General features: G+C 42.0%; 1 protein-coding gene across 9 annotated transcripts in view; it reads right to left on the bottom strand.

The window, feature by feature from the left end:
- Positions 1–26,878, bottom strand: part of LOC116702075 (receptor-type tyrosine-protein phosphatase U) — a 221,250-nt gene that overhangs the window by 101,523 nt on the left and 92,849 nt on the right. For all 9 annotated transcript variants that reach the window (XM_032536175.1, XM_032536172.1, XM_032536173.1 and 6 more), the window contains exons 3-4: positions 14,566–14,837; positions 2,710–2,791 (exon numbers count right to left, since the gene is read on the bottom strand). In XM_032536175.1, coding sequence (XP_032392066.1) covers positions 2,710–2,791; positions 14,566–14,837 — 354 coding nt within the window. The remainder of the gene's footprint in view (positions 1–2,709; positions 2,792–14,565; positions 14,838–26,878) is intronic.

Raw genomic sequence — 26,878 nt, forward strand, 5'->3', positions numbered from 1 at the left:
TCATTTGAGGATGATGCAGTTGCATTATTGGTTACTGAGAAAATGTCAAATAGAAAAAGCTCAGTAGTGTTGATGTGTGACCTGTCTACCCGTAATTAATACAGCTAAACATAAATATAGGCAAGGTAATTTGAGTCTCAAATGCATTTCGACTGTGTGAGATGTTGCTTCTCTAAATTAATAATGCTGCCTCTTATTTATGATGCAGGAGGGATTGGTCTTGACTGAAACACGTGTTTAGAATACAGACACGGACTCCAGAGGAAAACAACACAAATGTCAAATGAGAGAAAGCAAACTGAATAGCAGCTGCCTTTGACTACAATCTTTCCTAAGGGGGCATACCATTACTCTTGCTGCCTGTAGGGAAATTCCGGCCAGCTTACTAATGTTTACTTACATCTTTGTTTGACTGCGTGTTTTAAAGGGTTGGTATGGGTGATTGCGTCTGCAGCTACACCAGCTGGTGCAAAACAATATTATGCGCGATCATGCAGATGTGTGCGTTTTCTGCAGTTGGCATTTGTATACGTATGAGTAGATGAGTATGTGCATGTGTAGTACACATAAGTTGTGCTCTATGATTTGATGCTATATATATATATATATATATATATATATATATATATATATATATATATATATATATATAAAAACAAGGCTACACCCAGTCTAAGTCATAGATCAAAGGGCAAACAAGGAAACTCATCCTGCTCCATTGAGCATAGAGTGACAAAAGGCAAGTAACAAACTTTGAGATGAGCTTGGGTTAAAAAAAAGAAAAAGATTTGTGCTGGTTTTAGAAAGGGTTATGGCAGCTTCTCAGTATATTTCCCGGTGAGGATTTAATGATTTATAACACCTGCTTGCCTGATTTTTTCTGCAAAGCCAAAAAGGGATATCTGAATTTCATGAGCTAATGAACCCCCCACATTATAATTCATTAACATTTTCACCACATTTATACAGCTACAAAACAAAAAAAGACTGTTATCCCAGAAGGCCAGTGTGGATCCAAGGAGCAAGGCTGGACAGAAATACTAGGTTTCTGAACAACCATACCAAAGTCATTTATTGTTGGATATATGCTGCATATAGTTGACTTATGACAGCCATGTTTAAAGGAGTTCTTATGCTCATTTTCAGGAGTATAATTGTATGGTGGCTCTCTACTGTTGACATGTTTTAATGTTAAAAAAGAACTTTATTTTTCTCATACTATCTGTCTGAATATAGCTGTATTCATCTGAAACACACGTCAAGGCAGACGTACAAGTGCAACTCCCGTGTTCTGCGAGGTTAAATTATTGCTTTTGTCAAAGAAGTCTGGTGCCTCTGAAAAGAGTATAGCTGGACATAAAGGCTTCAATTTCCCATAGAAAACGGCTGTCTGACAGCGAGGTAAAGTGGTGAAAATGTTGTAAATATAGCATAACCTCTTTTTTTTTTTTTAAAGTGGCTAAAATGCGTTCAGCTGCTGCCCCCGTCCACAGCAGTACATTGCTTAGCTTCCGTGTTGAGACTCCCGCCTGGGTCTCCGAACTGGGGGCGTGCCAACGGCCATCTACTGCGGCTAAAACACTGATTAATGGATTAGTACCTCATACAACCCCACTTCAAAAGATCCAAACTATTCCTTTAAAATAAAAGTATTGATTTGTGCAGCTTTAATATAGCAATTCTTTTTTTTTATCTACTTTAATATATAACTTTGAGCAAATATATACTGTCAAACCCTTAACATATTTCATTTCTAGCTTTGAAACGGAAATTAAACAAACCATGATGCAATAAAACCCTCAATGAAACAACTGGAATCAACTAATAATAATGGCAACAAAAAACGTAATCAACTATATATTTGTGGAGTGTAATTAAAACCTTGCATTATACACAATTTAGGTTCATGGCATTCCATCAACCACCAGTGTAAAACTGACTGATTATAGAGTAATATGAAATCAAACACTCTGGATTACATCTCAGTAATGTGAAATGGATAAGCCTGTTATTTAAAAAAAAAAAAAAACAATGACCCATTTTCAATCAAATTATATTATTTTCTATTTTTGGAAGTCAACATGGGTCAGTGAAAATTTTTACAATGACGGCTACAGGCAGACCAATCAGATCCAATTTAGCTTTTGTCTATGGCGTCCAATAGAGCTCCTTGGAAATGGCACAGCATTGAAAGAAAAGGGTCCGGTATACATCCACACAGAGCTTTCGCACCAAAGGACTGCAGGGGGTATAATGGTAAATCTGACAAAAGAACCTAATGTAACATTACCAGCACTTGAACCCCCTGATATTCCAGTGATGACAAAGAAAAAAATAATCTCCCATAAAGGATCAAAGTACAACCACTAGCTGTCCTTTTCCTGCCTGTAACATCACATTATCTTTAAAAGCACCTGGCTGGGAGCATAGCGTTTAGAGGAAAAGGTCAGCCATTCTGCCCGGACAAAAGAGAAGCCTCCTGCTGTGTTATTGTTGCTGTGACACTCGGACAGGTACCAGGTACTGTATATGTGCCATGGTTGCCCCCCCCCCCCCTTGTCAGCCGGATTGCCTCATAGCCTTCAATCACCTCCGGGAAACTGTTCCTGAAGCTTCCGGGCCCTGGCTTTGGTTACTCAGCCAGCCACTTTCCCAAGGCTCAGTAAAGGTCAGCAGGTAGGCTAGGAGCAGTGCAAATCGGGTACTTACAACAGGGGTAATTGAGCAGCACAATGTCGTCCAAGGCAATGTAGCCCTGTCGTTCTTCGGAAATGGAAGCTTCAAAGATGACCTGTGGAGACAATGGATAGATTAAATGACTACAGACCATTAAGTCTTGAGTGACAAGTAGACTGACAAAGTAGGAAATTAGAGGGATGGGGTCCAAAGGCCTTTCAAGAACAGACATGCACAGATTTCCCATTAATTCCACCATGCGTTTAAAAGAAAGCACCATTGTAAAACGGTAATTTGAAAAGGTTTCTTGCATTTCTGTCTTGATTTTTTCAAACATATCTGAAATTGTAATAACAGCTACAATAGAATGTATAAGCAGAACCTTTTTGTCTCTCCAAAACACCAACAGGGATATATCACGATTTGGTGCAGGCACATCAGAATAAAAACAAACAAACAAGCGTTCTTTAGAGCCAGTATTTTGTCATAAAAAGTCTAAGTCATACAATAACATCTTAGAAATCGTAGAGGAGGAACCTGTGCCAATTTCTGCCCCAACACTGGCCTGAGCAGATCTAAAGTTTGCGGTTTGTGGTTTCATTTGGGTGTAGTGATCGCAATAATGTCTCAATAAAATAAATAGCGTGGATTTCTAGCTGTACTGTATGCTTACACCTATACTCCCGGGGAAATCCAATTTTCTGGCAATAAAAACAACTTGTTGTTACTAGTTTAAATGCACTTCTCAGTGGCTAACTGCCCTATCCCAATCATCAACCAGGTCTAAACCAAACTAAATCTTGACCTTGGGGAGGGGTTCCCTCATCTGAACCCAGGTCTTAAGGAAAAAGGGAGTCGGATGCTGTAAAGAGTGTAAAGGCTCTTGAGGCAAATTTGTAAATCTGCCATACTGGACTATGTACTGTAAATCAAATTGCTTCTAAACTTCTGTCTAACCTAATATATAAATCAATCAAATTCTTTGTTAAAAATCTTTTTTGCCAACCAACAGGGAATGAAATGTAAATTCTAAACCATTGGCAGAACCGTTACTCAACATAAAACAAACTTCTGAGAGGCATTCACTACACACAGAACCACATAGTGTGCCAGCAGGCAAAATTAAATCGGACAGCACAGGTCATCCCATTAATTTGCATTTGTAGTGACTATTGATTGTACACTACATGCTAAGAGGTCTTTAGGGATCGTATGAGTGCTATATAGGGTACACTGTAATAACTCTTGCTAAATGCATTTTCTATATTGTTAGGTTGGGTGATTGATAGGCTCATAACATCAGTTACAGTAAACCTGCTTCTTTATCTTAGGCTGTCTGGTGGTGGCCGGGGCTAATCAAATAACTCAGAGAGGAAGTGTGTTAAGTGTGTCATTTGTAGCATCTTTTGTGAACCTACTGTCTTGTACTCAATTTTCTACTTAATTAAGTCCAGATTTGACCATGGAAGACCAATCTTAACCCAAGGAACAGTTTTCTTGACAAAATAATTTCAACTCAAAGGTAAATTTGTTGACAAAGACCATAACATGAGGTTGAAAGCTCACAAAAAGCTGATAAATAAGCCTGAGCTGAGAATATTTTGTCACACGTGCCTCCAGACTGGAGAAGCGACACTCATTATGAATTGAACCCCAGTGCACAAGCTGTCCCTTAGACGCAACAACACTCAGCAGAATAATGTTGGGAAAGCCATACTAATCTGTTTAGCTTGTACGTCATTGGTAAATGACCCAGTTTCACCAATACTTATTGCAAAATCAACAAACAAAACAACACAAAAACTGAAAACAGCAGCAAATAAAAGTACTGCACCAGTATAGTGGCAACATGAGAAAATAACTGCCCAATCAGACTCCTGGAAGTGAATTGCGTGCTCATTGCTAAACAAGCGTGGAAGCTAGACTCATAAGAGTGAAGAGGCACCCCGCTAGTTCAGAATCTACAGGTGAGAACTCACTTTCAAATCACTTTGAAATGGCAAAAAAAGCTTCTATTAGTTTAGTCCTTGAATGAGCCTGGCTTACCAAGCTATACAGTGCACACGTGAATGAATCCATCCTCTGGCCCTTTTATCAATCCCTACGGCAGCTGCAGGAGTCCTTAAACGCAGCCTAAATATTCACTCAGTCATCTAAATGAGCCGGGAGCATGCAGCGCCTCAAAGTGAAAGTGGGAGGCCTCCCAGCGGGTAACAGAGTCAGTCTGGGTTTCCCAGTAGTAATTACAGTCAGCAGAGTCCAAATCATTCCCTGTCTGAGCAACTCTTCACTTTTTACTGCATCATGACAAACTCAGAACTTGATGGTTGAGTGCATTAACAGCTGATCAGATAAACGTTGTAAAAACATTGTGTGTGTGTTTCACCCACTCTTACTACTTCTAGCTGTGGGCCAAAGCCCAGTGGAAGTCGGATTGGGAGTGTGCACTCAGACGGGCAGCAGATTGCAATGTTGACAATACATCAGGCTTTAAGTGCCCGGGGCCAATCGATACCACAAAGGCCTTGGCAGATGGATACAGACTAAGGCTTTCTTTCCACTAATTTATTTTTATTTTTCATTCCTACTGTTGGGCCATTAGAGACGTCGGACCGATTAACTCTTCAATTCATCACTCGTCAACACACCCACCACCATCGTTTCACTCAGCTCCGTGCTTTGAGCCATCAATACGCTCCGCCACATCTGACCTCACTTCTAGAAAAGTGTTTTTGAGCATGACTATGCCAGACACCGAGGAACTTGGGTCAATAGCCGCGCACATTGCAAACCTACAATATCATGGACATGGCTACAGTAGAATCCCCTTTCACTTTGTACGTACAAAGCAGGGCACAAAAAAATATGTATAAAAAGTGGGGTAAAGCTGGAGAGGGCGAAGGCACGGTGGCTCTGAGAGCTCTATGCAGTGCAGATAAAGAAAACAAGCAAATATCATCTATATCATCTAACTAGGGATGGGCATTTGTAATGCACGTAATTTCCATATTTGAATATTTGCATTAAATTATGGATTATTATATATTAAAAACTCTAACGTCAGAACAAGGTCTGAAATGAGTGACTGATGACATCTTGGAGTAGCGGGGGATGATGAGAGTTGTTGTCTTTATTGTTAAACAGCCGCCATTGCAGATGAAAATATATCTGACCTGACTTATGCAGAAATGTTGTTCACAGATAAGTTCAAGTTTTATTTACTATACCTTTAGAAACGCTGATTGATGTTATGTCACAGGTGTTGTAGTCAGTGTTGGGGAGTGACGGAATACATTATGTATTCAGAATACAAATGATGAGTAACTGTATTCCGTTACAGTTACAATTTAAATAGTTGGTATTTAGAATGCAGTTACATTGTTGAAATCAATGGATCATATGACAATACTTCTATGTTTCACAAGTTTTTTCACTATTTAAATAAATGAAGGCAACTCCATGCACTTCCCAGAAGCCTCAGTGTGAAAATTATAAATGAGCTTTTTACGTGATCACTGATAGAAGTAGAGATGGAGCCGGAGCCGGCACAACAGAGCTAGGGCAGGAATGTCTTTCTATCTTGGAAATTCAAAAAGCATTTCCCATTAAAGAAAGAACAGGGAGAACAAAATATAACTGTGCAGTGCAACCTCTGCTCGCAACCATCCTCCTTTCAGCGTCCAAATTACTCCACCTCCAACCTGAAGCATCTTAAAAAGTCCCATGGCATGGAAATGTCACTTTATGAGGTTTTTTTACATTAATGTGTGTTCCCCCAGTCTGCCTAGAGTTCCCCATTGGCTAAAAAATGGTGATAGGTGTAAACCGAGCCCTGGGTATCCTGGGTACAGTAGCAGGCACGCGTCATGAACTACTACTACCACTACTACTGCATGAAACAGTTCCTGACTATATCAACAACTTATATCAAATTTTTAGGACCTATTAGCGTTTTGTTTTTTTCCAATACCAGCGCTAAAACAATACTTTAAAACTAAAATGGAACACAAAACTACCGTCGGTGACAAATAAAAAACGGCTTCTTTATTGCTAAGGCCATTTGCTGAAATTTAAATGGTTTTTAAATGATGTGCATGTGTTGAACTGCAGTGTGTTCTGTCGTGGTCACCGTAGGAAGGAGATGTGTAGAGAGGGAAAACAGGAAAAGCAGGAAAAGATAGTAGAGGAAACCCTCGATTGGGAGGACGAGATAGAAAGTGTTGGGTGGAAGCTAAAGTCACACTGATATTGTTTGTCGTGACTGTGCCTGATAGCATCTTTAATATTTGATAGAAAAGTTTCACCCTTTCCCAATACTCACAAGTACGCACAGAGGCAAATCTATTTCTGCAAACAATATAAGAGATGGATTTTCCCAAGTGAGAATATCCAGTCGAAGGTGATGTCATTCTCCAAGCCTTCTGTCAGCCTATCAGGCTTTTGTTATGACAAAAAATGCATGTGTGCAACACTCCAGAGGCACAAACTGTGAAGTGTGAATCAAGGTTTGGTTTTCTGCGAGCAGCAGGGTGCCATCTTCCCAAGATAGAGTGTCATGTCTTCGTCCAAATCAGGAAGAAAGTTCTGGCACAAGAACAGCAAGTGTGGACAGTTAAGGAGATGGAAGCAGCTGGACAGTCACATTTAATGTAAAAAAGCATGCAAGCATTTTAACACGCGCCTCCTGCAGTGTCGTGTTTGGCTCATAAAGTCAATGTCGGGGAATTGATAGCGTAGAGTAACAAAATCCATACTGTATCCCGGGAGGCCTCAAAGTGAATACAGAAAATCAGTGGTGGCAGTAAAAGGGATCGCACTAAAAACTCATTTTGCACAGTATTTAATAATTTTAGCTTGGAGTTCTCATTACAGCGCTGTCATGAGTTATTTATGTGTGTGCATTAATGATAAAGCTCTCAACTGATATGTGGACGCCATCAATCTTCATGAGGACTCTGACTAATTAAACGACTTACATGCAATCGTTTGACGAATGTGGTGAATAAAAAGTGCAACAATGTTCTGTTAATTGATTTCTCCAGCTAGAATAAGGCCAATGGATGGACTAGTGATCCATATTGACAATGCGGCAGAAAAACATTGAAATATATGACATGCAATTGGGGCTGCCATCTCCTCTCTGCAGGCTGGAGAAATAAAGTGAGGTGTTGAGTAGCTCTACTGCAGTGTGCTGTAGGACGACAAGACAGCATATGCTGAATGTTTTCTTTAAGTGTGTGTATGTGTGTGTGTGTGTGTGTGTGTGTGTGTGTGTGTGTGTGTGTGTGTGTGTGTGTGTGTGTGTGTGTGTCGTACACGCACGAGCATGGGGCTATTCTGGAGGTCCACCGTCATGTTTAATCACGCTTAGGGCTGAGTTCAATCTGATTCAAATCAATCTTGATTTGAATGATCCGATATCAAGTCATAAAATCCCGTGCTAAAGCTTGGGTAAAGATATTTGTATCGTATGAAACTAGATAATCTAAGAAATCCTTGACATGCTAAATAACGCTCCAAAGCCATGATACACGTACAAAAAAAAAGGACTTGAACAGTTTTTTCTGTCTCTGAGTAACTGCTTTAGGGTCATTCTTTAACAATGCATCAGGTTAGTGGGTTCCTTGTACAATTTACAGCAGGAGTGCTCTAAGAATCTCTTTCATATCCTATTAAAATTGGTATTGTAACTGAAATATCACTGATCCAATAGATATTATCAAATCGGAAATCAGATTAACTGGTATCTGTCGTGAATCAGAATCGATTCAGGAAATCAGTGGCGATACCTAGAAATAACCATGCTAAAATGATGTCTTAGTGTTGGGGATCAACCGATGCCGATTGTTAGTAGTTAATCAAACCGATAAGCCGATATGTCTTTAAGTCAAAATTTAGATTTTGGAATTTTACAAACTCTAAGACAAAACCTAGTTTAAATGCTTAAACAATTATTTAATGAGAAACTTTCAACATAATACCCAGTAAAAGTCAGATAGTGTTGGGGGGGGGACATTAAGTCAGACTCAGAGGTGAGTGAAACCGAAGCAGAGGGACAGACACAGAGCTGTAGCCAAACCAAAGAATTACACTTTTTAATCCATTAACTTTATCGGTTATCGAGGAACGACAGATGAACTTAACGCCAACGGCCCCCTAGCGTGGTCCCAGAATGCCAAGACAACAACAGCAGGGTTAACTGTCACTGCGATATCTCTACAACTGTCCAAGACGCAGTCACGAAACTTCACGTGTGTAGCTGAGATCAAAATGAAGGCCCAGTTTGAAGATGGGTGTGATCTGAGAAAGAACACCAGAGGTAGGGGGATAGAAAGTAGAGAAGAGGCCATCAACTTTAGTAGATGTCCAAATTTATTTCATTTAAATCAATCACTCAGAACACATTTAACGTCAGACTTTAAAAGTAAGTACTTTAAAATTGTTTTTGAAATTGATCTTTAAAATTGTAAATCTCTTTGGTCTACTTGTATAAGAATACAGTTTGCGTGTTGATGCACAAAACAGAAACCAGGTCCACACTTTTGAAGACTGAGTGAAAAGACGTGGCCTGTTCGCTAGTACAATGATTACAAAAGCCTCTTTCTGACCGGAGCGATTTTTGCAGTTCCTAGAACATAACATTCCTAGAACCCTTTTTTTCCTCATGTTTCGACTGGACCAATTTGGGGATTATTAAGTTCCTCTGACTGCAGTTCCTGTAACCCTTTCAGCTCCTACTTCAGGGCAGGGTCTTTCCCTTTTACGAATAGTGACCATCTGTAAGCCATGCCGTCTGTGTTAACAAAACATACTTGAATTACTTGACCATGTGAATTTCTACGACAATACACGGAATGCTGAACTCTGAAAAGTGGACTGATGCAGCGGTGCAGGCGCTGCTGGCCGTGTATGCCACCAAGGAGGTGCGGAGGGACCTGGAAGGATCCACAAGAAAATCTCCAGTGAGCTAGCGCAAATGGGGGTTTGTATGTGGTGTTAAAGTCAAGTGACAACGCTATAAAGCCCATTGCTGTGCTTGCGTCACTCCCTTACCACTCCTACCAGTTCCTATGGCCAGTGCGAATGCAAATGACAAAACCGGTTTTGGTGGAGAATAGTTTTATTCAGTCTTTATTTAACCAGGTGGGCCACTGAGAACAGGTTCTCATTTGCAAAGGCGACCTGGCTAGTGTATTTCCTTTGTTCGCAAAAGGGCAAGAACTTAATTTATGCCACAGATATGCAACTCACATATCACAATTCTGGAATTCACAGACTTTATCTGATTTTATGGGCTGCTCACCTCTCCGTGACTACACCTCAACAGGAGCAAGAGAATAATTAAAGCGGGGGACTGAGGGTTCACGTCCCCCCCCCAATGTCTTAAAAATGGAAATCCGTCCCGCCCAATCCTCTGTAGCCATGCACACACATTAAACAGTGAGGCTGAAATCTATTAAATAAAAGTGAGCCAATGACCTGCGTGCTCACCGTTTCCAGGCAACCAAGGGCAGGAACAGCGGACCCCACCACAACAAATAAAAAAGTACTATATAAAGAGGTAATTACTGGATGTTAATACTGCACAGCAAAAGAAAATATGCTCACCTAAAATAGTAACAAAAATGGGTTGATTTCATGAAATCTCATGAATTACAACTTTAAAGTCAGCAAATGTTCCAGGAAAAAAAAACTATGTAGCCACAACCCTAAATGGTATTTCTTTACCTTTTATCCAACCTTATATCTGCCACACTGCTCCACTGCCTGGGTGAAATAAAGTAATGGGTTGTTGGGGGAAAAAGCAATAAAACAGGTAGGCAAAAAAAAAGCTAGAGGGAGGAAAGATAAGAGAGAAGGGGGCTAAATAGTGAGATGCACTGGGAATTAAGATGGTGAGATAAGGAGGACAAAGTAGTCAGGGAGTGAGCCCAGGAAAAGCAAAAAAATAAATCTAATGGTTTGGGGGGGGGAAAGGAGCACCTCTTTAACACCTACTGTACTTCCTAAAGCTGACAGTGAGAGAATCAACCAGTCTGATCAATGTTCTCTCCTGTCCTTCAGTGCCCTGACAATCTCAAGTCCAATCCCCAACAGGAAAGTGTTCGCCAAAGTCAAGCAGTGTCCGAGCCACGCAGATTTACCCTAGCCTGGAAATCTAGACCCAAATCCGAAAGATTAAGTGTCTGTCATTGAGTGATGAAAGTCGGCCATCTCGAGGGGCGGCACCAAGCGTGCATTTGAAAATCTCACTTCACGTGATTGGATAACACTACGACCAATCACAACAACACACAGGGTGACGTATCCAGAGCCCCATAGGCTCAGCTACCAGCAGAGCTAACTGGTAGATTAAACTGTCGTCATCTATTTAGCTCGCCTCTGGCCCCTCCTGTATCAGATACACCGATAGGATTGGCGCAGCTCGGCTACAAGGGTATAGTTAATAAGCAGCATAACTCGATGCCAGATTAACTCGCTGAGAAAACTCAAATTGTGCTCTTGCGAGAACTCTGGATTTCCAGGGTATGTTTACCAGCGTTACAGGTCACAGTGCTATCAACTCTCTGAAGAAGACATGAAATTGGTTGCATTATTCCAAATGTAGGATCCAGCATTTTGGGGGTTTGTGTAAGGAAATGTTGGCCTGTGATGCATCAATTTTAGTGCTTTATTTTATATTTTTTTATATGTCTCTTTTAAATTCCCCAAACTTGGAATTGCATAATAAATCGCTAGATTTCCAATTGAATGGCTAAATTGACCAACTGGACATTAAGAATTTTTTATTTTTATTTTAGCTACTGCATATTGTAGCTAGGTTTCTTCTCTTTTTTCTTCCTTTTTCTCTCTAACTTGACTAATATTGCCTTGCACTCTCTTTCTAATGTCCTTTACATCAACTTATGCATTTTTTTTAAATGTAATATCTCTGTTCCAACAGTCTTTAAATATTATTAAGAGGCCTATATTTAAGAGGCCTTTCCCCCTGCCATCACTGAAATGTTGAATAAACCAAAACACATTCTAATATGAAGCAAAAAATACACAATCAACAATGGACATTTGAAACGCTAGAAATGTTGGGATTGAATTTCAAAACCTCATATCAGTAAAAGCAAAATGCAAAAGCTGATAACAGGCCAACATATCTCCGTAGCAGTCTGTCTTCCCTGAGGGGGTGTTGATGCTCGCTGATTAATAGATTATTATTATTTTTTAACCATTTAATCTCAACCTCCACTACGACACACACACACACACACACACACACACACACACACACACACACACAGACACACACACACAGACACAGACACAGACAAACAGACACTCTCTCTCTCTGAAGGGGTTGTTTTCTCCCTGTTAGAGCTGCTACTCTGGGCCTGCAGGGGCTGATCTGTTGGCTGCGAGTGCTGGACAGTGATCTTTCTATGTGGATGAGTGGAACCCTGCGGGGTCTGCACTGCGCTTTGAGTCGTAACGGAGAGGGGGAGTGTTCTGGTGGTAAATTTTTTTAGAGAGGAACACTAAAAAGAGGCCTCACTTGGAGCTCACTCCTGTCCCTTGTCTATATCAACAACGATTCATTTAGGCCGGATGTCCGTCGCCTCCTTCTTCCTTTGTGTTGGCGTTCTAACCTCCGGTGGATTAATGAGGACTATGGTTAACTGCTCCTCAGATCTCTGCAGGGTAAATCCAGACAGCTAGCTAGACTATCTGTCCAATCTGAATTTTCTGTTGCACGACAAACCTACTTTTGAACGTACACATATTCCACCAAAACAAGTTCCTTCCCGAGCAGAAGCGCCGTCATTTTGTCGGATGCTTAGCACTGGCCAAGATTGTGATTGGTTTAAAGAAATGCCAATAAACCAGAGCACGTTTTTGTTCCCATCCCAGAATGCTGTGTGGACTAGCCAGAACGTCCTCCGCAGCGCTGTGGAGGAAGGTCTGCCAACGCAAGACTACACTTCACACAACAGATCCAGAGACATACTGTCGTCCTTCAGGCCTGTGTTTAAGCCTCTTCACTCATCTGCACAGCTTTACCTGCTCCATCACGAGCTGCCGATCAGCCAGGTTTATACTGTAGGATAAATAAAGCAATCTGTCCTGTGTCTACATGCCTGGCAGGGAGGACTGTGGAGAACAGCGCCTTCTCATCACTCAGGCAGCGTTGACATACATCACCAGAGTAGTAGATTACATTGCTTATGCACGCCCGTCCAAATGGCAAACACTGCGGCGCTAAGCAAATTTCCCCCCCGCCTGGGCCGACTCGTCTGATTGTACTCCTCAGCTTTCTCCTCTGAGAGGGCCCGCCCCACCTCCACCTCTGCTACGCTGCGCAGTGGATAAACTTCTAATGTCCGCACAGAAGGGAGGAAAATCATTACTTTAAATCAGTTTGGCTGGTTGCGAGAGTGACTCAGGACAGGAGAGCTGAGGACGGTAAGCTCAGGCTGTCCTCATTGATCGGCACAGCCCTCTAATCTCATTAACTGGCTCTTGATTTATTGAGATGGGGGGGCCCAGAGTGCGCCAAGGTTATGGAAGCAAACCCCCAGACCGCTCCCCCCGCACTGAGGGTCGCATGGACTTGAGGTCAATTGACTGATCAGCAGACCCACGCTACCACCATCCCTTACAGCAGCCATTGCCTTCACATTAACACATGTTTTGAGGTGTGATGGTATGGGGTGGGGATGGGGGTGGGGGGGATGGGGGGTGGAAGAAAGAGAGCATTAAGGGATAAATTATGGCCAGTAATGAGGTGAGGCAGGGCTGCGTCCAGTCTCCGAGCTACACAGCAGTATTTATATATAATACAGCATCGACAATTCAGGCATCAAGCGATTACTCTATTGATTACACTGCAGCGCACAGGTAAATGGACCAATAAATAAAGATACAATGCAAACACACGCCCACTGTAATCATACACCTATTGAGCCACAGGGACATAGGACACAGCTGCAATTAGCTAATCCTTGCATGTGGTTTGAATGATAGGGGTGGTTTGGGCCCCTGCGAGGTGACACATGGTGCTCCAGTCATAATATAGAATAGAATAGAATAGAATAGAATGCCTTTATTGTCATTATACACAAGTACACGGTACTTGTGCAACGAGATTAAAGCAATCCCTTTGCAGTGTTGACACAAAAAAATATAAGAATATAACAGTATAAAATATAACAGTATAAAATATCAAAAATATAAAGTCAAAGATATAAAGTGTAGTGACTGTCAAGTATACATATATAAATCAGCTTGAATAAGCATAGGTAAGTGTTAATCATAATATTAATACAACAAAACATTCCAATAGATATCAGATATATGCCAAATTAGCTGACAAGGCAAGACTCAACAGCCACGCTTTGTGAGGCTGGACCATGGATCGATTATATTGACTAGATTCCGCATCCCAAAATGGCGCCTAAGGTGAGGCCGCTTCAAGCAGGGCTGCTCCATTATAGAAAAAAAAAAATCATAATCAGAATGTTTTTGGTCAATATTGAAATTCCAATTACTTAACGTTACTACTCATTAAGTTTGAGAAAGAGGTTGCATTTTTTTTCAACTTCAAAACAGTGGCAATGGAATTTGCTCTTCCTCTGCCATCTTTACTAGCACTGACATTGAAAGGCTACCAGATATCATGACAGGACCTCGCTGCTTATTGGCTGAGGGAGTTTATCCTCCGGGAGAGGTCAAAGTGCACGTGTCATTAAGAACACAAGGCAAAATAAGAGTTTGCTTACACAACGTACTGTGCAAACTCTTATTGTTCTTGCGATGTTCAGGAGCCACACTTAAAAGTCATGATCAAAATTTGATTATTTGCACAGCACAGTCTTACTGTATTTGTGTAAGTCTCACCTGGTATTCACTGGGCCAGAACGTGCTTACGGCGAGCTCCACCTGGTGCCACTGGCGTCCCTGGGAGCCCGAGATATTCCACACAGCGCTGCCCTTGGGGCCCCCGTTGACCCGGATGTAGACCTGCAGGTCCCCGGGGCTGTGGCCGTCGCGGCTGTACAGGAAGTAGCTGAACTGGATGCAGTGGGTGTCGTTCTCGCTGAGCGGGAGCAGGAGCAGCTGAGCTCGCTGGCCCCCGAAATGCTGCGAGGAATTGACCATCATGAAGGACCCTGGAGGGGAAGGAGATAAGCACACGTAAGAAGAATATATGGACTTTTTTGCTCATTTCACAGTTCCACTATTATTGGCAGGCCCTCAAAGCAAATGTACTGATCTAACAAACAGATAAAGAGCACCTTGAAACTTCAGTGCCAATAAAACACAACAACCTTGCCAGGCAAAGACTGGTAACCAGGTTACCAAACTGCCAGCTGAACAGGTAGACATCATTGGTGTGCCACTTTCAATCAAACTACTGAATAATAAGGGCTTGAATGTGCTGAGTTTAAGCATAGGGAATATTTGTGGTAGTCAGAATTATGGTTGTAGGATGTGCAATATCTGGTAGGGCACTGGTGAAATATTTTTTGTTTGATATCGCATTGTGTATTATGCAAAACATACGTTATTGATCACAGCATGATTTAATGAGATATGTGCAATCTGGGTAGAATTAAATTCAATATGAGGAAGAAGGATGTGCTGTGGGTTCTATTCTCTTCTGCTGTGAGTGTTGGGAAAGGTGGTGGGGGGGGTCTTGTGTGAGATTATCAAAGGCTCATTGAACGCATTTGGATGAGATAATGTATGCTAATGTTTTATGTATGTTTACTGTATGTTTGTTGTGTGTTCATGTGCAATGTGTCGCCATTTTTGTTCTCTCAACTGCCCAAGATAAATTTCTCCTATAGGACATAATAAAGGCTTATCTTATCTTATCTTACCTTACCTTACCAGTGTTGTGACCAAGTCATCTTTGCCCAAGTCCCAAGTCAGTCTCAAGTGATTTAGTCCAACTTAACCAATTCAAGTCAAGCCAAAGGTTATGTCAAGTCAAGTGGAGGCCTTAGTTAACAAAAGTCAAGTCCAAAATCAACTCACGTTTTACATTTTTAAATCCAAAAGGGATTACTGGTGGCACAGACGCAGCAACAGCGGTTGTCTGGTCTGACTAATGACGATCCTTAAGGGGTCTTTGATGTTATGTGTTGCCATAGCAACGAGTTTGACTGACAGTCATCCAATCATGACAATCCCATACCGATGAGACGTGCAATCAGGCTTCACAGTTTGTGCTGCAGCATAGGATACTTGATATATACACAGAAATGCAAACACATTAAATTATTTTATTACATATTTAAAAGCTAACATTCAATCTTATTAATACACGCAAGCCATCCTAATTATCATGCCTTAAGTTATGGTGAGTCTTGAGTCATAAACTTAAAGTCCAAGTCTCAAGTCAGTTATTTTTTGTCGAGTCAAGTCATTAAAACGGTGACTTGAGTACACTCAAATCAAAGTGTATAGTCCACATCTTTGCTACATCCCAAACAACGGCCAATTCAGCACTTCCACCTGCCAGATAGAACTGAGTGACCTGAAGTATAAAAAATAACAAGATCCAACACTTTGGGCTTCACCTGTAACACCTCGGCCCAGGATAGATATGTCATGTTAGTTTTCAACCGCTGAAGAACGCCATCCTCTTTTTTTTTTTTTTTTAAAGCCCGAGAAAGAGTCTGAGAGCCAAAGTTGACAGGCTCAGTGTTGTTACCTAGAATATCTGTGTAATCCTTTCTGGCTATTTGTCTGTCTCTCTGCTTCCTGCTTTCACCAGGCTTCCATCAGTTTTGCAGCGCTGCCTCAGATCTGGTTTGTTCAAAGCGGCAGTCAGCGCCGGGTGTCAGATCGGGCTTTCATTTTGGACTGAGGTTCACAGAGTCACTGCCGGCTCTCTCATCCTGGCAGCGGAGCAGAGATCCTCTGGCCATGAGAGGGAGGGGAGGGGGATAAAAGGGGGAGCTTTGCCTTTGACTGTGGCCTTCACAGCAGTGGGAAGCACAATTTAAAGTGAGAAAAAAACCACAGTGGGAAAAATGACTTTGTTACTCTGTTTACTCCACAAGTAGATGTCTACGTAGCACCATTTCAACGTGATATGGTCATTTTTCCACATCCTGGAAAACCAGTATACACAGGGCTGAAGTCAACTTTTTTTGCTCCCAGCAACTGTGGCAGGTAGATTTTAAAATCCACTAGCCACATGGCTTTTTAACCAGCCTTTTTTTTAGGTGAAACACAGAAAATGCACAAGCATTGTTCTTGAACTTGTTAAGAATACACATGTGCAGTAAGGGAAAAAAGTATTTGATCCCCTGCTAATTTTGTACGTTTGCCCCACTGACGAATAAATGATCAGTCTATAACTTTAATGGTAGATTTATTTGAACAGTGAGAGACAGAATAAAAGACAAAATTTAAGAAAATTCAGAAAAACGCATGACAAAAATTTTATAAATTGATTTGCATTTCAATGAGGGAATTATGTATTTGACCCTTCTGCCAGAGGTCAGGCGTTTCTTGTAGTTGGCCACCAGGTTTGCACACATCTCAGGAAGGAACATTTTTGACATGCGTTTTTCTGGATTTTTGTTGTTGTTATTCGGTCTCTCACTGTTCAAATAAATCTACCGTTAAAATTATAGACTGATCATTTCTTTGTCAGTGGGCAAACATGCAAAATCAGCAGGGGATCAAATACTTTTTTCCACTCACTGTAAGTGCTTTCAGGTTGTTAACACAATGAATATAATCAGTGACTCTTACAATATATATTTTTATGTATTCATTATGCCTGTCACAGACAGTTATCATACACTGACTGCTCTTCCACAAAAGAGGAGATGGCCCACGACAGTCACCGCAGTACCTGTGTTCTGTGCTGTTGTCGTAAATCAGCCACTCGCAAACCTTGCCGTTGTCGCCAACTGTGCACTTGGCACTTACTTTACTTTTACTTTTCTTTAAATTATCCTCATCTTTGTGATGGTTGCTTATTTCAGCCAGCTTCTTCATCCCAGTAATGTGGCGCCACATTTTTTAAAAGCTCAAATCTAAAGAATCAGTGGACTTGGTTGAAATGTCAAAGAACAGTGGCAAAAAACCACTACAGTTTTACCCGCCAATGGCAAAATTCACCCGCAATGGGGGCATTGGTCGGGTGTTTTTAAAATAATCTTACCCCTTGTGTCAAATATAATCTTTTTTTTTTCGTTTCAAACCCTGAATTATGTTCTTAGCAGTTAATGTAGGGATCAGACTACACAGCATTTACGTATTTTGAGATCAATGGTCCTGTCGTGACTTGGCCCGAAGAGACGTCAGACCAATGAGAACTTTTACAGCATGTCTGACATGCAAAGGTTAGAGAGCAGGAGAAAGGCTTTCCGGATCAGGAGCATCCACTATGGTAGAACAGAAGACGCCTTAGGCAATGTCAACCTAAAAAAGTCATGCCAGTGATTCCAATCGTCCTAGTCAGACGCCTAGATGCTGCTAACACGCTCCCAGTTAAAGTAAAACTTCTCTGATTGTAAATGTGAATAATTTCTAGTTTCTTCTCTCGTCTGTGACAGTACATCGTCATCGTGGGCTTTGGAAAACAGTGATGACAACATTTTCCACGTTTTTCTGACATCTGATTTTATCACAATTGAAAAGCCAGAAATGAGGAGAAAAACAAAACGACATAATAACATGCCATTAATTAATTTAATGGTGCATTATCATGCTCTGTAATCTGGTCGCATCCTCTTATAGCCACAAAAAGATGGACCCACGATGAATCATGTTATTTCCCTTGTGCGACATTGTAAAAGGAAAAATAACTAACTTGTCATAAAAGTTTGAAAAGAAGCTCCAGACTCGCTACGGGTAACTGGACGGAAGATCCATCTTTGACTTTGAGTGTTTAGAAGATAATAGTTCCCTGACACAAAGTTTGAAATATGCTCCCTAACTGGTTTCCACTCTCTAATCGCCCTTTTAATTCATCCATTTAGAGCGCCCAACATGTTCTTTCATTGTAATTTCATCCAAACAAATGAACTGTGATGAAGATAAACACAAGGAGACAGAAGGACGGCCAGTAAGCTGTCTGTGTTTATTACCTCGGACTGGTTAAAGTGGCCTTGGGGATCAGATGGTTTCCTCCCTTAACTTCTAATCTCCCTAACACCATCATCGCATCCACTCTTTGATGCCAGCAGAGAGCCAACGCATGCTAATTGCACGCATAACCTTCACATCCGGGGCGCTCGAGATGGCCGCGTTGGACGAGCACAGACAGACGGGATCGTGGGTAGTGTAGTTGCTCGGGTACTGTGGTTGAGCCAGAGTGGAATCAGAGACCTGCCTCCTGCCATTAATCACACTGACACGGCTATTTGGCCATAATGGCAACCCAGGGAATGCTTAAACCAGAGAGATGGCTGTAATACTTGCACACTGACATGCAGGACACACACTGTCCTCTCGCATACACAGTTTACAAGCACAAGAGCTCAGATCCTGAGTTCTGCTGACCTTCCCTGGAGGAAGAAATGGAAATCTTCCTCCCAACCCGTTCTCACGCCCAATTCGTATGATGACTGATGCTTGGCCAGTGGCACTCAGTGTCAGATTCCGACAAAAAAAAAAATCTCTTTTTAGCGTCTGTATGGGACACAGTAGCTGGACCGTAGCGCTGTAAGATGACACAGTATTAAGAGCGACAACAGTAGGGAGTAGTATGAAAGACCGAAAATTTGCGTAAGGAGGTAGGTTGGGGATGTGGATAGGTAAAAGAGCACAGGACTGTATGTCCCGTTCTCCCCGTCATTTTAATGCACTTTAAAAAAAATCCCACCTAAGTGACGCCAAAATCGGTCACGACCCAGAGGGTCATAGGGTCCTGTTCGAGCGTGAAAATGACGCCAAAGGACCGACTGAGACGCCATAGGGGGATTTTTCATCTGTAACTAACCGCGTTGCTTTTTGATGCGCAGTGAGTGACACTGTGTTGTTCCTCTACCTCCATCATCTTACTTTCTTTTTGCCCTTCTTTACTCTTCCTCCTATTCCACCTCTTCTATCTCCTAATCCTCTACTGTACCTCCACCCGCTCCTTCGCATTCAATTTCTCTAAAATACAAACAATAAATACAGTGTTGATTCAATTATACCCAAAGAATGGCCATCTTTTTTCTAATTTCAAGTACAGGGGGGAAAAAAAAGCAAATACATAATACCAGTGAAAATAGCAACAAGAAACATTTATCCCACTGTTATTTAAAACTTGTGTATTTTGTTGGCCTGCTGATAACAAACCGCGGATAATTTCTTTTGCTCATTTTTTCTATATGCAGCCCTTTCTTTAGGAAAAGGCAAGTGTAGTATGGGTTTGAAAAGGCAAGTGTAATTTGTGTCATGTCATTTTCCAGGTGTCATCTGTGATAAAGTTGCATTGTTTGGTATACAAAAGCCCCAAAGTCACCGGGAGTCTGCTTTAATGAGAATTACATAGGAAAAAATAAAAAAGGGAAACACTTCAAAATCAGAGTCAGATCCACAGACAACCTGGACATAAAGAGCATTAAAATGCATGTCACAAAGCCTCCCCGACCGCTGTCCGTTCGCTCCCTCGGCTCCATCTCCCCTGCCTCAACAGCATGGACGAGACGTCAAACTGCCAGAAAAATCCAGCGATAACAAGCAGCTGCTGTCTTCTGAGACCTCGCTGTATTCTTGGACAACGCTGATATTTTTCCCCCTCCTCACCTGCCGGACAGGCACTGGCTTAGCCCCCCACCCCCCCACCTCTCCTTTTGATGTGCGAGTTCTCGTGGGGGCTCTGTGGCTAAATTTCTTTTTCTTCAGCCGTGAGAGCTGGACCACATCATTGTTAGAGGACAAGTCTCCAACTGTTCTTGTGACACGATTGCTCTGGGAAAAATGGAGGGGAGACGGTAAAGAGACACAGCCTCAGCTGTAGTAATGCATCTTTTTTCTCATTCTATTCAAATATCAACTTGTCCTGTTTGGTAAACCAAATATAGACACAGCCTCTACTGCATCTTTGGTAGTCTTGCATTGCCATATCTATCTCCACAGCGCTGTGGCGTAACGTCTCGCTACACCGCAGATACATACTGGGGTAGGAGAAAATAATAAGAAAAAAACTCTGGATTGTTTGCATTTCTTTAAACCAATCAGAATGGTCTTGGGCGGTTGCTAAGCCCCGGAAGCAGCGACGGTGGCTCTGCAGAATAGCCTCTGGAAGGAACTTGTTTTGGTGGAACATTTGCAACCCGCAAAAAAACAACAACTCTACATACAATGTTAAATGAAGTTAACTGTTGACTGTTAGCTGGAAACATGGTTAAATTGAATTTGATCTAACCAGCGTATCGCCCGTGCATCAACCAATCGGTCCCAAAACGTCCCAGTTAGAAAGGATATGCCATAAACATTCTTTGTAAATCTTTCCAATCATTCACTGAAAGAACCAAGCAGGCCTGCCTCTTTGCCCCAAATATTCTTCAAATTTTGCTTGCTCAAAGTTTGCTGTAGTTTCCCGAAAAGTTTTTCAAGGCGAGGGACACCTTGTTCGCAGTCCAATACTACAGTCCTGTTACATATCCTACTTTCATGAATTCAGGTTGGAATTATTTTGTCTACCCCATTTATATCAATAAAGGTTGGCTGAATAATAAAGACCTGTCTATATAATGAGAAAAATAATTAGCAACTGCCTATTTACACATCCAGCAACACGGTGCAACACTGACGTACTGTTTGAGTTGTGTTTATGGCTCCCCGATGCATTCAAGTCTAAAATTCACCCTGAGAAATATTTAGCTCTTTAGCTGGTAAATGCTTGGCCATGTTCTCCAGCTATCTGCTAACTGTATCTGCATTCTGGGTGGGTTTAGTGTCCAATGGATTTATGCTGTTTGTTTTTTTTGCTGAAGAAAAAGCTTTTTGAAAGTGATGAGACTGAATAAAAACAGTACATTTGTGGACCAGAAAACCAAAACATGGGGCTGAAAGATGCTGAAAGTCTCAGTAAAGCTAAGGCGAACTGCAGAGTTGGTTGATAGCTGTGGGTTATATGTATATTGTCAATATATGAGTAGTCTCGCATTGCCAGACCTTCCTCCACAGCGCTGTGGAGGCTAGTCCACACAGGATTCCGGGATGGGAGAAAAACGTGCTCTGGTTTATTGACATTTCTTTAAACCAATCACAATCTTGGCCAGTGCTAAGCACCCAACACAATGACAACCCTTCTGCAAAATCATCTCAGAAAACTCAGATTGGACAGATAGTCTAGCTAGCTGTCTGGATTTACCCTGCAGAGATCTGAGGAGCAGTGAACCGTAGTCCTCATTAATCCACCGGAGACTATAACGACAACACAAAGACAGAGGAAGGGGACGGACATCCGGCCGAAAATGAAGGACATCTGTGGAATTTCCGGCAGCTGCTGAACAATCCAAGAAATGAATGAATATAGACTACTATACAAGTAAATCATTCCACATTAAACATAGTCATTTGATAAACCGTTGATATAAAAACATTACTTAGTGGCAGCTTCAAGCACATTTAGATGATGATCCTAATGTACTCGTAGGTAAGAGTGGGACTTGAAATTGAATTAATTTAAGTGCATAATGCATACTTATACTATATATATATATATATATATATATATATATAATTAGTTTTTTGCCTTTATTTATAGGACAGATTAGGTCAGAAAAGGGGGAGAGAGAGGGGGAATGTCATGCAGCAAAGGACCGCTGCCTATGTACATGGGGCGCAAGCTCAACCAGCTGAGCTAACTGTTGTGTAAGAAAAGAGATGAGAGATCAGCTGCTGAAGGTTAGCAGACTTGAATCAATTTGCCAAAAACAGGCCCAGCGTCTCTTCATTTTAGCTTGATGGAGTAAGTCGACGTGATTGATGCGGTAATTAGAAAACTTGATAAAATTCATGAAGATATTACCGCCTCTGATAACCTTACTCAACATCCTTGAGAACACACTTACACAGGGACACATACTGTATATGCGCACACACAGACACACAGACACACAGACACACACACACACACACTTGGTATAAAATTTAAAAAAAACAGCCAATGTGGAGAAATTCTCCATAAATCTATAAAAGCTGATAAGGCCCCATCTATTTCTTGCATGACCCTGCCAAGGGCGAGGGAACATGCATTAAGAGATTAGGGGATGGCCTCAGCTCCCTGAATTCATATCAGAATGTGGGGTGGGAACCTGAGTCATAGGTCTACCTGCTTTTATCACACTTACACTGAGGAAAAAAACCGAGAGAAGCCGAAAGTGGAAAGGAGGGGCGGGGAAGCGCAGCAATCAGAGAGGGAGCGATGCTGAGGGCTTTTATCTTTATGTTTGTCTCTGTCATTTTCTGTTAGCTGTACTCTGCCACCATCAGTAACGCTTTGTATAACTCAGACGGCCCAATTCTACACAATGACAACACCATCTTTCCTTGGAAAAGGCCAAGCAAAATCTGATGTATTTTCATAAAATGGTTATCTAACATTTTCTACATCCCACCTTTGCCTCAACCTGCACTCTCCATGAATAACGGTTAACAGTCGATGTTGATCGAGATTGTGTGATGAGAACGAGAGTGAGCTAGACTATTTTGCTCGCGCCTCCCCCCCCACCACCTCCTCCAGGGCATGTGGAGAAGGTCATCCAAGATTTTCAATTTGGTCTCTGAATTTGGTCTTTCAGATCTTCATTTGCTTTCATGTCTTTTTACTCTGTGTTTTTTTTCTTCCTGATATTGCAACCCAGAGCCATGCTGACCTCAGATGATATTGCCCATACAAAAGGAGTGAAGTATAGCAAGCGTAGATGATTGGGAGGGCACAGATTGGTCTCGCTGTTTGCTCCTCTCTGTATTTCTGGCTGTAGTGTGTGATCTGCTTTGCTGGCGGGAACACGGGCCGGGGCTTGTTTACTGGATCCAAAAGCCAATGCAGATTTTGCCATTAACAAAGTGACACAGTGCTTACACCATGCAAATGGGAAATCTGCAAACCAACAGCAGCTGGTCACGAATGCGACACTGACAGAGCCTAACCGCCCCACAAACAATACAAGTCTGACTGCGGCTGACAACTCGAGCTAATGAATTCCCCAGGTGAGACTCAAGAGCCCAGCTGACAACCTGGAGACCGCAGACAACAACACAGTCATTACTGGGTTTTTACACCGACGCGTCCAATGCAGCGATTAGCACCACATACATATAGGAATCTGTGCCAACAATGCACACTTTCATTGTCTGTGCAAATGCCGCATCAATACTTGAGCTGCTGTTCTGTTTATGCTGCAGGATCGGAGTTTTTCCCAGACCCTGAACCATTATCCCAAACCATACCTTATCCAGAACGTCGTCATGTCAAAACATTCTTTTTTTTTAAATTTATCTTCAGCATTGATTTCTTACAGTTTTTGAAGGCACGTACAAATAACGGCGTCCTCTCATTAGCAGCCGCGACAGACAGACAGGACATTTAGTGTAGAAATTTGGGAAATATGGATTTCAGAAATAACAAAGTCGATTGAAGCGAGGAATGTGACCATCTCACACTTATAAAATACTTCCCAGAAATGATCTCGAACACTAAAGCGTGAGTATCCTTGAAAAGAAGACTCGTCCAACATTTGGGTAGATTATTCATCTGGCCACTTGTTCTTATTGCCACATTGGATTTAAGAAATGAACAAATGTTTACAAGATCTGTATTTACAATATTATCAAAATAAAAAGGAATGGATGCCTAGAGCTACAAAACTGAAACCCACCTTAATAACAGTACTAAACTGTGTTTTGCCTTCAAGAAGTTCTATTTAAACCTGATAATAGAAAACCATTTGACGGATTGGGTTAAATTTGCAGTCTAACTATTACTTCTGATCTGTAAAGACAGGAATACTACAAACTGTTTAACCAGTTCCAGATCGGCCATTTAGACCTGATCCACAGTGGGATGTCAAATTGGGAAAAACACATAATATCATCAATATGTACTTCTAACCCAGGTTAGCATCCCACTACAAGTGGTCTTGCTTCTATTTGAGCAGCCATTGTTAAAGTCAGTAGAGGGGACGGGGGTATAACTTAAAAACAAAAAGGTATGACAGCCTGGAATGGTTGTGGTGCTCCAGAATCCTAAAAAACTGAAGCTGAATAGCCTTCTTTGGGGAAAATGTTTGACAGACATTAGTAGCTATGCCACGTTATGACAGTAGTTTTGCCAAATCAGCCCACCACTGATTTCCAAGTACTGATTTTGAGTCAATTATTCCTGCAGCCTCAAGAAAATTTGTATAGAGAAAACTAGATATCAACGGCTGTTGAGAACATTTTGATTGTTTTACACTTGCCAGGCTCAATTATTATTCGTACAACACAGCCATTGCTATTGTTTCAGAGGGAGAAGATTCGATTAGCTTCCAGTGGCAAGGAAAAAAAGTTTAGCTACGGCCAACTTTCAGCTCCCCAGAGGCAACGCTTTGTGAGAAAAGATGGACTTATTGCTGTTGCTCGTAGCATGGATTCAGGATTCCCCAAAAATAAATCTAATCCCGACCTCAACCCTAAACATCGGTCCTAATTCAGAGTCCAGGCCTAGCTGACGGAGATGAGTGGATGGAAGTGGAGGAAGGATGCAGGGGGAATCTTCCCAGTGGCAGAAATCAATAATGCATTAGCAGCTGCCCGGAGACCACGCGTGGGCCCTCGTACCACTACTATCTCCCCGCTCTTGAAAGATACCACCCGCCCTCAGCCTCTTCATCTAACTCATGTGATCTACTGTTTGTTTCATCTCACCATCCCGGAGGCCTTTTGGGGAGCTGGTGCTCTGTCTGCTTTCCGTGCCAGTATTCCTCGCTCTCCCTGTCCTATTTCTTCTAGGTTTCTCTGGTCATTTAGTAAACAGAGCACGTCATTTCCCAGGCCCTGCTCCTTGCCTCTGCTCTCTCTTCTTGTAGAGGATGAGGGCGCGTGCTGGGACATCCTGGACTAACAGGTACAGTAGCAGGGAGTACGCCCATAACCACCAAACTTTCCATGTTTGAAAAAAACAAAACAAATGTTTTTTTCTTTTATTTATTTTTCACGTCTGCCTTGAAATGCTACATACCCGTTTTCTTGATAACAACTAATGGATGGGACTGAGGGCTGTGGTCCTTCAGAGTAAAAGAAAACCACTTCCATTAACAATGTATTTACTTACATAATATCATTTTCTTGTTAACTCGTAATGGGTGTGTCTCATTAAAAATAGTGGGCGTAGCCTCCATGATGTCACCCGCTGGTTTGTGGACTGCCATTTTGACAATACAGCCATCGCCATCTTGTTTTTTTTTGCAACTGGACGTGACAATTTTTGACAAGAGGGTGGAGCTGGGGAGGACGACTCGGCCAAGCCCGTGTTGTAAATGGTTGCGATGGTAAAGAGGGAAAGTTGCCGATTTTCAATTCTTCCGAAGCAAGTCTTTCAGCGGACAATTACCGGCCGGTACCTGCATTTTCCCATTGACCTCTATAGAAACGGTGTTCTTAATGAAACTGGTGGTGTTGGCCCCAAGATAGAAATTACACAGAATTCAGGTGTAAAGCACTTCCACATTGGCTTCACTTCTCAGACCTGGAAGCTCTGTCCACTAAATGTACAGTCTGTGGTGTGTCTCCGTACTGCAAAGAGAAAGAAGCGGCCGCAATGTAACTCCATCACAGTCAGGACTCTGAAATCTCTCAGACATCAAGTCGTCCAAAGATGTGAGGGAAAGAGGAGACTTACAACATCCAGTAAGTGCAAGGCACATTACACAATGTGACATGAGAAGAGGTTCTCAGGTGGAGTAACCTGAGGTAAGAGGGGGAAGAGGCTAATCAATAGAACTGGGTTCTGCAGAGGAGCCGTCCTGAGTCCCCGGCTTCTGTGCTACTTGCCAAAGACAAACAAAGTCTTCCACTCCTCCAAATCCATCTCCTCTCAAGATAAGCCGGTTTCTTGGCCGTATTTGCCCTTCACTGATATGGACCCTGAGAAGTGGGTGGGAAGTTTGCAGGCCAATAGCCTGATCAGATTTTCATCAGTTGGTGCAGTGCAGAGCTGCAGCATCTGTGTAGAAGAGGAGGATGGGGGGGGGGGGGGGGG

The sequence above is a fragment of the Etheostoma spectabile genome, chromosome 14 (assembly GCF_008692095.1).
Source record: "Etheostoma spectabile isolate EspeVRDwgs_2016 chromosome 14, UIUC_Espe_1.0, whole genome shotgun sequence".
Classification (NCBI taxonomy): Eukaryota; Metazoa; Chordata; class Actinopteri; order Perciformes; family Percidae; genus Etheostoma; species Etheostoma spectabile.